Here is a 14,944-nt window from a genome sequence, read left to right on the forward strand (position 1 = left end):
AGTTCTTAGTTCAGAGCTCCCCAAAGGGTATCCACTTAAGTTTGCGCTTTCAGCAATGTCATTTGCCCTGACCAAAACAAAAAAAATTCCTTCCAGTAGCACCTTAAAGACCAACTAAGTTAGTTCTTGGTATGAGCTTTCGTGTGCATGCACACTTCTTCAGATACACTGAAACAGAAGTTTCCAGACCCTTCTATATAGTGAGAAGGTGGGGAGGGGTATTACTCAGAAGGGTGGTGGGAATGGGTGATTGGCAGATAGCTGTGATGAGCCTGTTGACGACTCTTAACGACTGCAATGAAGGTGCGTGTTTTTCGTTATGTAAAATAATGGTGGCAGGGAAGCCTGAATCACCTTTGGCACGCTCATTCTCTCTTCTATGGTTTGGACAAAACAAAACGAAAATCCCTGCTATTTGTGCTTCAGGTGAAGCCTCCGTTGGCTAGTCCGACCCAGAGTGAAGGCTTTTTAATTTATTTATCTTTGATCATTCATGAAGTTTCTGATCAAATATGTGGGGCAGCAAGACACATGCTTGGAGATGCACCTGATAGTTCTTGCTATCCCCTGGAGTCCTTCCTAGTCCTATGCTAGTCCTGTAGGAAAACTTTTTCTACTACAGCATAGGAGACAGAAACAAGTCTCCCCAGCTCAACAGATTTGCTAATCCAAAGCAGGCCAAGCAACCACAGAAGGCCAATTGTTGAACTCTTGCACAGAGAAGATTTCCTGTTCCTTCCAAGTTCCATTAAGCACCTGCCCTAGAAATTGCCTGCTTTTGATAGGAGTCTTTCCTATCTCAAAATCTCCTTCCTTTAGCCTGACACCACCAGTTAACCTCACTGCAGTTTAAATGGCTCCTGACTTACACTGATGCACGACTCAATTCCAATCTTCCTCTGCTTTGATATAGTTTTTGCAACTTTAAAATATTGCAAGCTAGCCACGCAGGTATCATAGTAAACTTGCTCTTTCAGCAGGGTGAGATGAACTTTCTACACTGAAGAACACTAACTTTGAAATGACTTTCATGTGTCACTCCTGATAAGGAACAACAAAGAGAAGCACAACCAGAATTTTATTTTTTTTAAATCCATCTTCTTTTGGGTACTCTGCCTGGCTTAATGTGCTAATTAAAAAGGCTTTTGTCTAGTATTGAGGTATTCCAAAAGAAATTAAAGCTCGTGGATGGGGGTAGTGGAAGTCAAGTCATGAATTTGAGAATATGCATGCTCTAGAACTGTCAATCAGCTATAGGGTTTCCAGAGTCAATTGGCTATTTTGCACTTTAACACATTAATTCACTGCTTAAAATAAGCCAAATACTGGAAGAGTGAACTCACATCATCAAGAGAGGGATGGCAACTAAAATTATGTGAGTACTTGGAACTTGCAAAAATGATGGAGTTAATAAGAAATCAACCAACAGATAAAATTAAAAAAGAATGGGAATGTTTTAATAACTACTTGATAAAACAAGGTTCCAGCAACAAGACTTGGCTGTGTTTTGAATAATTTTGCAGATAGCAAAATATTTTCTCCTCATTCCAAGATGCAGATTAATAATCAAAGGCAGGGTAAAAAACAGAAACATTTACCATATTTTTCGCCCCATAGGGCTCACCGGCCCATAGGGCGCACCTAGTTTTGGGGGGTGGGGAAATAAAGAAAAGAGCTTCCCCCGACCCCAGCCCCCAGAACAGGCTGCTATCCGCAAGCCTAGGGAGCCCGGCGGGAAGTCGCGCCGGTGCTTGCGGATATCTGCCCAAAGCCCAGGGCTTCGGGATGCAGGCTGCTGTCTGCAAGCCTTGGGAGCCTGGCGGGAACTCCCACGGGCTCCCAAGGCTTGCGGATAGCTTCCTGAAGCCTGGAGAGCGAGAGGGGTCGGTGCGCACCGACCCCTCTCGCTCTCCAGGCTTCAGCGAAAGCCTGCATTCGCCCCATAGGACGCACACACATTTCCCCTTCATTTTTGGAGGGGAAAAAGTGTGTCCTATAGGGCGAAAAATACGGTATATTAAAATTGTAATGAGGTAGAAGGAAGTCAACAATACAAAAGTGGAAAAGGGATTCAACCCAAAACGAATGTTATAATGATGAATGTTATAATGTACAAAAAACATTAATATGGGTTCAAATTATATCAGGTATTACTTATCAATAGACAGGTATTTTTATTTTCTAAGTAGTTAAAATGATTTAATGGTTTTTTGTTTTTCTTTTTTACCTTTGTTTGTATTAGTATACAAATATTAGACTTCTAAATAATTTCACTATATATAAAGCAGGAGTTATATTTAAGTACAAACATTGAAAGACTATCTTATCATTTTCGATTTTCTTTTTTATGCATGTTTTTCTTTACTGTTTGTTTGTTTTTGTGTATTTTGTATGTATGTTTTTGCTAATAAAAAAGTTTTTTAAAAAAGTCTTTCCGTACATAAAAACTGAAGACATTTTGAAGAAATTTAATTAAGGCAACAATTTCTTCCAGTTAACACAGACAAATATGTAGTTATTGGTTGGGGAGGCTCAAATCATTCTTACTTAACACATTTCCTAAACCAAGAGATAAACATAACATTTACAACTCCCTCAGCAACAGCAGTTATATTTTTAAGGTAGGCTGCTAACCATAGCACAGACAGAAGGCATCTGCCAAAACAAAAGATCAGTAATTATGAGGGCATGCTCAACCAGAGGGAGTATTTTAAGCCATGTGTTTTCAAAAAACAGGTCAGGTGTAACAATAACTCAGGAAATGTTCAGTCTTTTACTACCCATGTAAGTTTTTGTACACAACCTCCTCCTTCAAGCTCACACCTCAGTACCAGAGGGCTCAAAATGTATGCAGTGGAATTCTGAATGTATGATTTATCTGTCCCCTGGGATTCTTGGTGTTGGCTGGATTCAAGTGATGGCAGCTCAACCTGCAGAATACCAAGTTGCCTTCAGGGAAGCCGTTCTATTGCTGGTTCAGTAACGCTCTCTCTCTTTCTCTCACACACTCAGCATACGAGGCACCAAAATTAAGTTAAATAAAGTGATGGCAAAGATCCAAACAAGAGTCACCAACTTTCTCTGGACCTTCTTTCCAGCTTCCCTTACACTCTTTGCCGAACAGGTCCCCAGCGGACGAGAGCGCACAGGAATTTGGAAAGAGATGCCACTGCTATTCTGATAAGGAATAGAAGCCACATTCCATTCCTATTCTGAGTAATATACACTCCGTGACGGTGAGAGGGTCTTGCAACCAATACAGCTTGTACCACTGAGCAAAATGCTCTACGGCCAGATGAGCCCATGCAGCATACCCCATAAACAGGTTAGTTAATTTACTTGAATGATAGCAAGGACCCGAAGATTTATGACAAGGATGCCAACATTCCTACATGCTTGCTCTCAAAAGTCATAGCAGAACCCTTCCCCCACCCCCAAACCTGATGACTACTTTAGCATGTGCATTTTGGCCTGGGTTCAGATATTATAACTGAACACAATGGAGGCCTGCAACTTATGCAGTGACTGGGAAGAATGAATAGCAGGGGAGTATGGAACAATAAGCATAAAGGTAAAGGTAAAGGGACCCCTGACCATTAGGTCCAGTCATGACCGACTCTGGGGTTGCGGTGCTCATCTCGCTTTATTGCCCGAGGGAGCTGGCGTACAGCTTCCGAGTCATGTGGCCAGCATGACTAAGCAGCTTCTGGTGAACCAGAGCAGCGCACGGAAATGCCGTTTACCTTCCTGCTGGAGTGGTACCTATTTATCTACTTGCACTTTGACGTGCTTTTGAACTGCTAGGTTAGCAGAAGCTGGGACCGAACAATGGGAGCTCACCCTGTCGCGGGGATTCGAACCGCCGACCTTCTGATCAACAAGCCCTAGGCTCTGTGGTTTAACCCACAGCGCCACCCACATCCCACTAACAATAAGCATAAAAAAGGTAAAGGTACCCCTGCCCGTATGGGCCAGTCGTGTCCGACTCTAGGGTTGCGTGCTCATCTCGCTCTAGAGGCCATGAGCCGGCGCCGTCCGAAGACACTTCCGGGTCACGTGGCCAGCGTGAAGAAACAATAAGCATGCATAACTGCTATTTCCTTCGTAAAACACTGCTTACTTCACTTTTGGTTTCTGCTACATCTCTAACGCAAGTGGGACCTGTAATAATAAAATGCTGCAGTGCAGAAGTGCAGTGCAGTACAGTGCAGTACAGTGTTCCAGTTAGCAGGCAATGCCTATTTCAGGATACTCCATTTAATTCAGCTCCCCACAGTTTCCCGTTACCCCCATCTCTCAACATACATGCTGCTTATTTTACTCCATGTAAATGATAGCTGGGGGGGGGCAGATTCTCTGCAGCACCAAAGAGGAGGAAAGTGTTAATTCCCCCCTGCACATCTGCTGTGATCCCCAAAACTATCAACCCCTCAAGCTGACGTTACTGGCACTTTTTTAAAAAACGTGAATAACAAAGATGTATTTAATATTACAGCTGGAACGGTTCTTCATTTTGAAGTTGCTGTGGCTGTTGATGCTTGCAGCTTGCATAGGCCAGATTCCCTCTTACACAGAGTCTATAAGGAAACACGGAGTCTAAAAGCAATGTTTTTTAAGCACAGGCTATTTTTAGCATGCTTTACCTTGAGGGCTTTCTGTGCAGCTTCACTTGAACCAATAGCAATGAGGTTTGGCCCAGCCATACTGCAGAAACTCTTCAGATGCAAGGAGTCAGAAACAGGGACTGTAGAAACAGCATAATCCTGTACAGAAATTAGGCATTTGCAAAGGAAATGCATTAGATTGGTAATCTCGTAAACTAGCACAATTATAAATTGTATCCCCCATCCCCGTGCATTAATGAATTCATGTGTCTTGAAGATATATGTAGAGTCAACTCTTAGAACCACAGCAATTTTCTATGGAGAGTTTTGGGTCGTTCCGTGGACTTCAGTGCCATCATTGTTTCAGGAAACAAGTAGATAAAAAAATGCTTCATTAACATGCAAAAGAAGCCTCCATAAAATCGACAGTTTGACTTCAAGAGCCTCTAAAAAAAGAAATGTTGAGTGGCTAAGAGACACAACAGTTTCCTAGTAACAAGCACCCTTCTCCTGAATACTTTCCATGGAAGCAGGTTATGCTGAAGCCAGCGGATTGCCATTCTTACAATGTGGTCTGGATGGGAAATAATGTTCAAAATAGTATTTCAATTATGATTTCAGAAGTTATTCATTTATTATACTTCACTCCATTCTTCCTCCAAAGAGCTTGATGATGTATGGCTCCTTGGAAGTCTCCCATCTAGGCTAGATAGTGGCGCCCTCCCATTAGATGTCAAAGAAATAAACAAGCTTTTAATACTGGATGAATCACTGTATTTTAATATTCTGCTGGAAGCTGCCCAGAGTGGCTAGGGAAACCCAGCCAGATGGGTGGGGTATAAATAAATTATTATTATTATTATTATTATTATTATTATTATTATTATTATCTGCTCCAAACATCCATGATCATTGGTCATACTGGCTAGAGCGGATGGAAGTTAATCTAATGACATCATTGGGGTTGCAAGTATCTCCACCCCTGCTCTGCATTGGATCTGCTTAGCACCACTAATAGAACTGTTTCATGTGTAGGGATAGGATGGATCAGTTTATTCCCAGTCCATGTTAATTTTTCCATGTGTTTAGACCTAAGCCTCCTCCCATCCCATTTCCACATTGATCTGCAATTTACAACTTTCACCACCACCCATGCAAGAATTTGTATTCCAATACTCATGAGTATTTAAATATGTAAATTATCACAAAATAAGTGTACTGTATATTATACAAAATAATTATTTAAAATAAGCATTTCTAAAATAGTCAATTAAAAAACAACAACTTTGGAATGTTTCTGGATTGCAAAATTCAGAGCAGTGAGGAAATTAGAAGTATAATAATGTTCTAATTAGTTTATTAGTCTGGGATGTGCAAATTAGGTCAGTCTGCTTAAAAATGCAGATTGAACAAAATTCTCTTTATTCCTTGTATGTATCTTCAAAACATTTTCCATCCATACTTTAAGGATGTTCAGTCAAAGAAGAAATATTGAAACATCAACTTTTCGGGAATGCCGACCACTTTTTAAATCAAAATGAAATCAAAATCAAAGATGAGCTGTAACCTGCAAATCATATGCATGTTTATTTGGACTTAAGTCCCGCACTCCCAGTACCTTGTGAATATGATTGCAGCATAAGACATGTTTTTCAATTATATATTTTTTCTCACATTTTCTCCAAGTTCTCATGGAACCATGCCTTGTCATCATCACTCACCAGAACCCAGTGAGTTTCATGGTGCGGTGGACCTTTGAACCCAGGTCACAGCAATTTAAGACAAGCACTCTGTCCTCTTTCCTACATTGACACTGTGTGCCTCAGCAGAATTTTATTTATAGTGTAAAAATGAAGTAAGAAAAGATGAACAATCCATTTTCCAGCCTCACAGCCTCAGAATCAGGCAATGTTGCCTCCCCCCACAAAAAAAAAAATTGAAACTGATTAACAAAAAATAAATATGTTATTATAGCACAGAAGTGTAGTAATCTCTCTCATTTGTTTTTAGTCCTTGCATTGTGTTAATGCCTTGAATTCTCCACAGAAGATGCCTCAGTACTGGCATATATCTTGGCTCCTTCCTTTTACACAGTGTGCAAAACTTTACCACGCACTGGATCCCCCATCCGAAGGTCAATCTGCAACTCTGCTAACCTTAAAGGTGTCTGCCAGAATTTCTGCACCACGTCGATTGGTCCGCTTTGAAAGACCAACGAAAAACTCCCTGCCTGAGAAAAGAAAATATTAATAGGCATGATTGAGTTCGTATGCAATAAGATAATCTACTGTTTTTGTCCAATCTTGTTGAAGTTAACATCATTTGAATACGTAAACTGAACAAAGAAATGTCCTTTGAAAACATACACACACAATCTCGCAACATTAAGTTTAATTATAGTTATAATTTTTTTAGAAATAGTAACTTACAAGTATAACACCATCACTTCCTTCAGATAGAGAAAAGAATAATAGTCCAAAAAACCAAAAGGCTTATACATACATAGAAATAGATACTGGACCCTAAGAAAAGTACTATTGTTCTTGCCTGGTCTCCTGTCCTTTTGAGATCAGCACAGTAACCTGTGCTACACCTAGGTTGTGTGGGCACGATCATCTCAATGAGCTACTCATCTCAGAGTGAAGCCAAATTTTTCCCATCCCATCACTTTTGCTGCCCATTCACTTGACTCTCCCTCTGTGCCCAATCAGCATAATCTCCCAGTGACAGCAACTGAGAGAGAGCAAGGTTTCTGGAGGTTCCCATTCCTTCTTGTTCACCATCTCACTGCTCACTAGCTCAAAAAAGGCAGGTGAACAAGCAGCAACGGCAATGAGAAGGAGCAGCGGGGCCTGGATAATTGACCTTTGATGCAATCTTAATACAGTTGTACCTTGGAAGTTGAACGGAATCCATTCCAGAAGTCCGTTCAGCTTCCAAAACGTTTGGGAACCAAGGAGCGGCTTCCGATTGGCTGCAGCCAATCGGAAGTCGCGACAGACATTTTGGTTCCAAAGAATGTTTGCAAATGGGAACAATCACTTCCAGGTTTGCGGAGTTTGGGAGCCAAAATGTTCATCTCACAAGGCTTTCAAGGTATGACTGTACTAACATTATTTTTTCCAAGCAACCTATGAAATAAAGCAGACTGATAAACACACACAAAAACTCAGGGTACCTGTGTGATATGAGCAACTCCTGTTGATAGCACTTTAAAATTGTTTTTAGATATTATTAATGCTCTTATTTTGTTTGTAATTGTGTTGTCTTGTTGCTTTGCCATCCCAGACCCCTTTGGGAGGAAGGGTGGGATAGAAATGAAATAAACAACAACAACAAACTTAGTTTAGTTCTCATAATTCACTTGTTATTCTGATGTCAGGAAATTTATTGCATTAGGAAATGATTTCCTGTGTTCAAAGTCTCATGTTACTGTTGGACAAGCAAATTAACTAATGAAAATGTAAGGAGAAAAGGGAAATGGGTTTTTTAAATCAGTACCTTACCATCAAGCTGTCTGTGCAGCCGAAACATTAAGTGACAAAGTTTCATATTTTATTTTACTGTACCTGTAAATAAAACATCTCCTCCATCTAAGGTTGCTTGTTCATCTGTCATCTCTACAATATTCAGGTTAAGGCTTTCAAGTGCTCTCTTCATTACTTCAACCTGTTTGGAAAAGGACACATTTTAGAATTTCATTTAAAGGCTGCAGCCCTAGGCACAGTTTTTAACCATGCATATTGTTCGGCTTTGTATCTGCTGTACTGGAACATCCACAAATCAAACCAAAAAGAGATGTCCGGAAATTTATTTAAGGGTGATATGCTTTTTTAGCCAAGTTTAGAGAACCAACTTTCAATCTGGCATAATCGCACTGATGCTTGGTGTTATTAGGAAAGTCTACTTATTTTTGTGAAGGTAGAGTCAAATGAAAGACAAGCCCCACCTCTGCCACCCCCCAAATCAATCAGTTGGGAGGGGTTAACCAAATAAAATATTTCAAGATTTAATGCACAGCTTGGACTTGTGAGTACCTCATTTGCTTTGTGATATTGGAAGAGTCCCCAAAATGCATTTCAAAGGCAACACTTTGACATTAGTCATGCATGCCCTGCAAGACTGAATGTAAGTTTCTGGGAATCTGTTGTAAAGTCTTCTGGGCATCCACATAAAAGCACTTCAAGCATCTTAACTACAGCACCACTCCTGAACTAGAAAACTTCTGTGACCAGAAGCCATTTTTATCTTACAATTAAAAGTTGTCAATTGTGCTAATGCATTGGGGGGGGCAGGAAGTCCACTCCACTTCATTGTGGGGAGGAGTTGCGGTGGACCGCGTGGCCACCCACTCACCTCCGGGGCAGGGGACAAAGTCCCGCATTGCCCGGGGGATCCCGGCCACATCAACGAGCAGCCAGCCAATCCTCTGGGTGGTGGTGGGGGCGTGGCCATTGAGGGGCCTGGTGGGAATTTTTCCACTTGGCAAAATTGGCATGGGGCCATTTGGTTTTCGCCTACCTCGTAGCAATTGTCACAACTTTGTAAAGTTTTGCGGTTAGGCATTGTTTGACCTTATGATGGGGGAGGTGAGGTGTGGCCATCACCTGCTCCTCCAAGCTTAAGGGTATTCTGTTAAAGGAATCCGGGGTGTGTGGATCTTGTCCGAAGTCCGGGGCTGGGCTAGGGCCATGCCATGACCCCATCAGGAACACCTGGGGGAGCTTGAGTTGGTTTGCATTGACGGGGCTCCCCCTTCTGGTGGTTTACCATACTCCCTGCGCAATGCAGGAGTCAGATACAGTCCGGTTCATTCAATGCCTAAGCCAATACCGTTCACATTCTGTAATCAATAAAGTTGTGGCCAAAATTTGCCCAATAACATTAACCTAATATTTGTGTCCTGTGTGTTTATTCTTCAACAAAGGGGCGGTTGCTGGGTCTTGACATGCAAATAGACCACCATAGTAAATTAACAACTTGGGTATTCTGAGTTGCCCACTCCTTGACAAACTTGCAATTGCTCTGCTATGATTTCCACACTTATTCCTAGATAGACATTAAATATCTAATTTGGTGTGCCATGGGCATTTACTATGCAAAAGGTGGCATGATTGCGCACAGCTAACAAAACAGTCCTTGCTTGTTTGTAGCAAGTAGTTCAGGTGTTGGCAGTACCACACTGTGTTACAAACATGTCTGCAAAAGTGACATGCAGGCTGGGAACATTAACCCCGCCATATGGGAATCCCTTGCAGATGATCTCAGTGCCTGGGGACAGACGGTCAGGTTGTTTAACCACAGCAGTGACCAGAGAAGGAAAGATCATTGGGAGGAGCACAGAGAGAACACACACCATGGCGCACCTGTGGCAGCAAAACTGGATGCCACATCTAACTGCCCCACCTGCAATAAAACATGTCTCTCCCATATTGGTCTCTATAGCCACAGCAAGCGTTGCAACTCTCCAAGGGTTTGACTTCACCCCTGAATGCATGCTCTTTCATTTGTCTCCCGACGGATGCCAACAAAAATACTTTTAGACACCATAAGTCTAGCAATTTCACTGACCATTCTGAATCATGGATCTTGCTGCCGTTGCAAAATTCAAGTTACTGGTTCACTGCCATATGAGCTGCCCTCATGTGCGAAGACAAAACAAGTCACAAAGGTAACATGAGAACTGGCTGTAAGGTTCCATTGATTTTTTCTGGATAACACTCAGTATACAGAAGGCGCTGCCATGGGAAGAGGTCACATCAATATGATAAGGCAGGTGGAAGTAAAGCAAAAGGCAGGTTCTTAGGAGTACCGAGGTTTATGCCGGCCACAAAGAAAGCAAATGTCTCTGCTGCCTATGATGGCATAGCAATACCAAGTGAATTGGCTGAGATTAAGTAGAGATTTGTTTAACCTTGTGATACAGAAGAGATGAGACAGATGTATTTAAGTAGAGAGAGAATTCATAAGCTAGGTCATAATTTCTTAAAAAATCTATTCGCCTGCAAGTGTCAAAGCTTAAATATTGAATCAATATGAATTAGACTTAAAAAATTATTTCACCCGTAAAAAAAATGAGTGTAGTGGTACAAAACAGTGAATTCATTTTAAAAAACCCTGAAGCCATGACCTGAGTTGATCATATTAGTTTGATGCCCATTAATAATATTATGAATTGTTTCAAACTTTAAAACCTCTCTCTCTCTGGGTGAAAGCTAGGTGCAACACTGAATAACTGTGACCAGATATAGATAGATAGATGATAGATGATAGATAGAGATAGATAGATAATAGATAGATAGATAGATGATAGATATAGATAGATATGAAGAAGGTTAATTATTTCCTCCCTGCATCACTTCTTTCCTCTGAAAATGATCACGCTCAGTTGTCAATGGGCATAATGTAACCCCATTATACTTGTCTCCCCCCCCAACTGCCTGCAGTGGACTATTAGCAGCTCCAGGGGGTGGGAGAAGATTTCAACAAGAAAACCTCCATGACCTCAGATTCCAGCAGTGTCACAGACAGAACAGAGTATGACCGAGAAGGCATTGAACCTGAGCCCTTTAACTGAGCCTGAACTTAACTTAGGTCCCCCTGTGCCCAGATCCAATATTGAAGCCCTTGAGTCAATTTAGCCTTCCTTAGAAGCATATAATCATAGAGCTGTAGAGTCAGAAGGGAAGTCCAACCCTCTTATTTTATTTTATTTTTTTTATTGTATAAAGGCTTGCTAAACTACTCGAGGAATTTTGTGATCGGTGCAGTGGGGAATGGGCTTATAATATCAGAAGCTCCAAACATCAGGTGCTCTCCACTGGTGTGCTGATGTCTGCTAAATTATATTATGTTAGAAGTTCACAACTGTGTTTTTAAGCTCGCCCTAGAAAGCAAGTTGTATGTTTGCTTACAGAAGAAGAGAAAATGGCCTACATTTGTACACATGCCCTTTGAAAAAGAAAGATGCATGTAGAGTCAATTTTAAGTTCAAGAGCACACAACAGAAGGCTTTTATAATAACTGCTACCCATTAATATATCAAGTGGCTGAATGCTTAAGCCTTTATTGCTCTGTGCTGTGATTCCCCCACCCCAAATAAGCACATTCCTGTTGTGAGATGGAATGCATCTAATCCATAATAAATCTGGTCGAGAGACTCTGGGCTTAAGCCAGCTGAGCTACGTTTGAAGAAAAATGATATTAAATGTGTTTGATGGCATTTATAAGAATCCTATTTCCTTGGCCCCACCACTTTAAAATGGAACTCATTAGTCTTTGCATAGATGCAGTCCATCAACTGCCTCAGCTGCTATATGCAAAATATCTATCCCTTCCACAGTTGTGCCAATGTGCTTTAAATGAAAGCCATTTCTTAAAAAGTTATTTATTGGCACTTGGTTATCTCAACTCTGGCAACAAAACAAATGTTTTCAAAATGAGAACAGAAATGACAGATTGATGAGCAGAATGGAGGGAGGGAAAAGAAACAGGGAGACGAACCCTTTATTTTCTTTGCTGCCCGGTGCAAACACCGTACAACATTTTATAAAATTGGCTTGAAGCTGAAAATGCTGAACAAATGCCTGGATCTGTGTCAGGCATAGGCAAACTCGGCCCTCCGTATGTTTTGGGACTACAACTCCCATCATCCCTGACCACTGGTCCTGTTAGCTAGGGATGATGGGAGTTGTAGTCCCAAAACATATGGAGGGCTGAGTTTGCCTATGCCTGATCTATGTAAAAAAGAAAAGAAAAGAAAAAGCCATGGCTCTGTTGGTCTTTGCATACCCTCTAGAAAATGGCCAGCAAAGAAGTATTCTTAACTTAACCCAACACAGGAGCTGAAATGTCATTCGGTAGGAGCTGAATTTCTCCCACTGTGAATGCCTTGTTCAGAACTTGGTTCTATAGATTACAGGAAAGTATGTAAAAATACATCCTTGTCCCCTAAACCCTGTTCTTTGGGAACAAATGGCAATGCTGAACAAGCCTATTAGCACCACCTCTAAAGAAATACCGGTACCTGATATTATTAGTGAAACAAGCAAGCCAGCGGTACTGGAAATCGTGAAGGCACCATCACTGCTTTCCACAGGGATGCCCATTCCTTACTGCTCCACGTCAAACAAATGTCCAAGCAACTCGGCGAGTTATGTTTTCAAGCTCTAAACATGAGCTTGCAGCATGCATCCAAATCTTAATTTCTTTCTCATTTGTAAGTGAAACTCTTAATTTTCCTATGTGAGTGTTCAACTGTTTTGCTGCTTCATCATCATCATCATCATCATCATCATCATCATCATATTATTTATACCCCGCCCATCTGGCTGGGTTACTTCCATGAACAAAGCATGTTTGTGTACACATAACATTCAGGTATTCTGCTTGGTTTAATTGACATATATCTCTCTCCTTCAACCAATCCTAAGCATAAAGTCATAAGGATTCACAGTTCTGCTCCCCACATCAGTTTCACTATCAGCAGCCCCCACCCCCACATGCTACAGTTTTTGACTGTTCCTTTAATTTGAAAAGCGCTTAATGCAAGAGCTATAAAACAGGCATGTGAAGGGCTCTTTAAACAACATCGTCACTTAGGTATACGTGTGTGCTATTTTTAGCCTGTGTGAATATTACATTAATGGATTACAGCTTTATACGTGCATATTATTTAGAACAAGGGTGAAAAATTATTTTTTAAAAGTCTGAGGCCTAATGGTGAAGGAGGGTTAAGGGAGGGAGAATTCTGGTCAAAATGTACATGATGAAATACGGGAATAAGTTGCAGAGGCATGGAAAACTTTTGCCAATAATTAGCCAGCTGCAAAATACCAGTAAATATTTGGTTGGATAGAGATGATGACAGAAAATGTAAATCTTAGACAAGTATGCTGAGAAAGCAACATTCTAAATACTTTTCTGCTCACAATTACAAAATGGTCAATTGTTAGATGCTGGACTGAGAGAGGCACAGTCTATTCTGCCGGGACCTGCACGGTAGGCCAAGAATGCACCTGCATAAGCGAAGCATTCATTATCTTTGAGACACCCAATATCCCATAATACCCAGACTGACTGCTAGTTCCAAGTCCACCATTGACCACACGCCATGTGCCCCATTTCCTCCCTCCTTTTTTTTGCAATGAAAAGTATTTAAAATTCATGAAGCTTGCTGAAAGCTCAGCTGTCACATTCTACTCATTCCAAAGTGCATGGGAAAAAGAGAGTATAATGGACATTTCAGCTGGAGCTACTATTGCCCTTGAATAACCAATATTCCATTAAATTGCTAATAAACCCACTTGAAGATGTAGATAACAATCAAGCCATAGAGGAGCATTCCTTTCCCCTAACACTGAGATGTCAGATTTCACTTTGTACAGTACTGCTGTTTCTGTGCTATTTGTTCAGGGCTTGACGCAAGGTATTCAGAACGCTTGCTCCATTCCAGAGATCACAAGCTGCTCTGTTTTAAAGGGCCCAGAATATGCTTTAGGTGTAGATTACTGCAGAGTCCCTCCTTTTAATTATCGTGGTTTTTGTTTTTTAAAAAGCACCTAAAATGAACGAGGTACTCTACAAAAATAGCTTAAAGAAAATATAAAAGGCTTTGCCTGAAGCCTTACTATCAAATTAATTAAAATACAAAGGGAGAAAGGAGGAGAATTAAATAATAATATAACTGCGAGAATGATGTGATTCTTCTTGCTTCATATACAGTATGAAAAGTTGGAAATGTAATGGCAATCTTTATTTAATATCGCAGGAGAAAAGGCAGCTTATATGGACTTGTGTGTATGTATGCCTGCAGGAATACTAAGAGTATTAGAGCAAGACTAAATGCTGTAAGTCTTATATTGGGGCCTCATTGTCATCTAGATTCCATGTTTCCTAAAACATTTTTGTCCTAAACCAGAGTTTGAGAACCTTTGGCCACCCAACTGCTGTTGGACTACAGTGCCCATCATGCCTGGCCATTGGCTTTGCTGGCTGGGGATGATGGGACTTGGGAGACTAACAACCACTGGGAGACCTCAGGCTCTCCATCCCAGCTCTAAACTTTTTGAATGTTCCTAACTTCTTCTGAATACATTAGTCTCCAAAAGGCTTCAGTTGGACTGCCACAGTCCATATGCTTTGGGTTGACAATTCAAATCAGTGTGACGGGGTGAGCTCCCATTGCTCTGTCCCAGTTTCTGCCAACCTAGCAGTTCGAAAGCACACAGTGCAAGTAGATAAATAGGTACATGTTTTTGTTTTTTCAAAACACACACACACAGACATTTTTTTAAACTTTCTTTCTCAGTCCTTTACAACGCCCATTGCTGTACCATGGT

The 14,944-nt window shown here is 41.1% G+C and overlaps 1 protein-coding gene across 5 annotated transcripts in view; it reads right to left on the reverse strand.

Moving 5' to 3' along the window:
• DDAH1 (dimethylarginine dimethylaminohydrolase 1) overlaps nucleotides 1-14,944 on the reverse strand; it is a 126,559-nt gene that overhangs the window by 14,106 nt on the left and 97,509 nt on the right. For all 5 annotated transcript variants that reach the window (XM_079981706.1, XM_079981708.1, XM_079981707.1 and 2 more), the window contains 3 exons: nucleotides 8,174-8,273; nucleotides 6,761-6,834; nucleotides 4,644-4,763 (listed from right to left, as the gene is read on the reverse strand). In XM_079981706.1, the coding sequence (XP_079837832.1) occupies nucleotides 4,644-4,763; nucleotides 6,761-6,834; nucleotides 8,174-8,264 (285 nt within the window). In that variant the 5' untranslated portion in view covers nucleotides 8,265-8,273. The remainder of the gene's footprint in view (nucleotides 1-4,643; nucleotides 4,764-6,760; nucleotides 6,835-8,173; nucleotides 8,274-14,944) is intronic.

This window comes from Podarcis cretensis, assembly GCF_951804945.1.
Source record: "Podarcis cretensis genome assembly, chromosome: 6".
In the NCBI taxonomy this organism is placed as follows: Eukaryota; Metazoa; Chordata; class Lepidosauria; order Squamata; family Lacertidae; genus Podarcis; species Podarcis cretensis.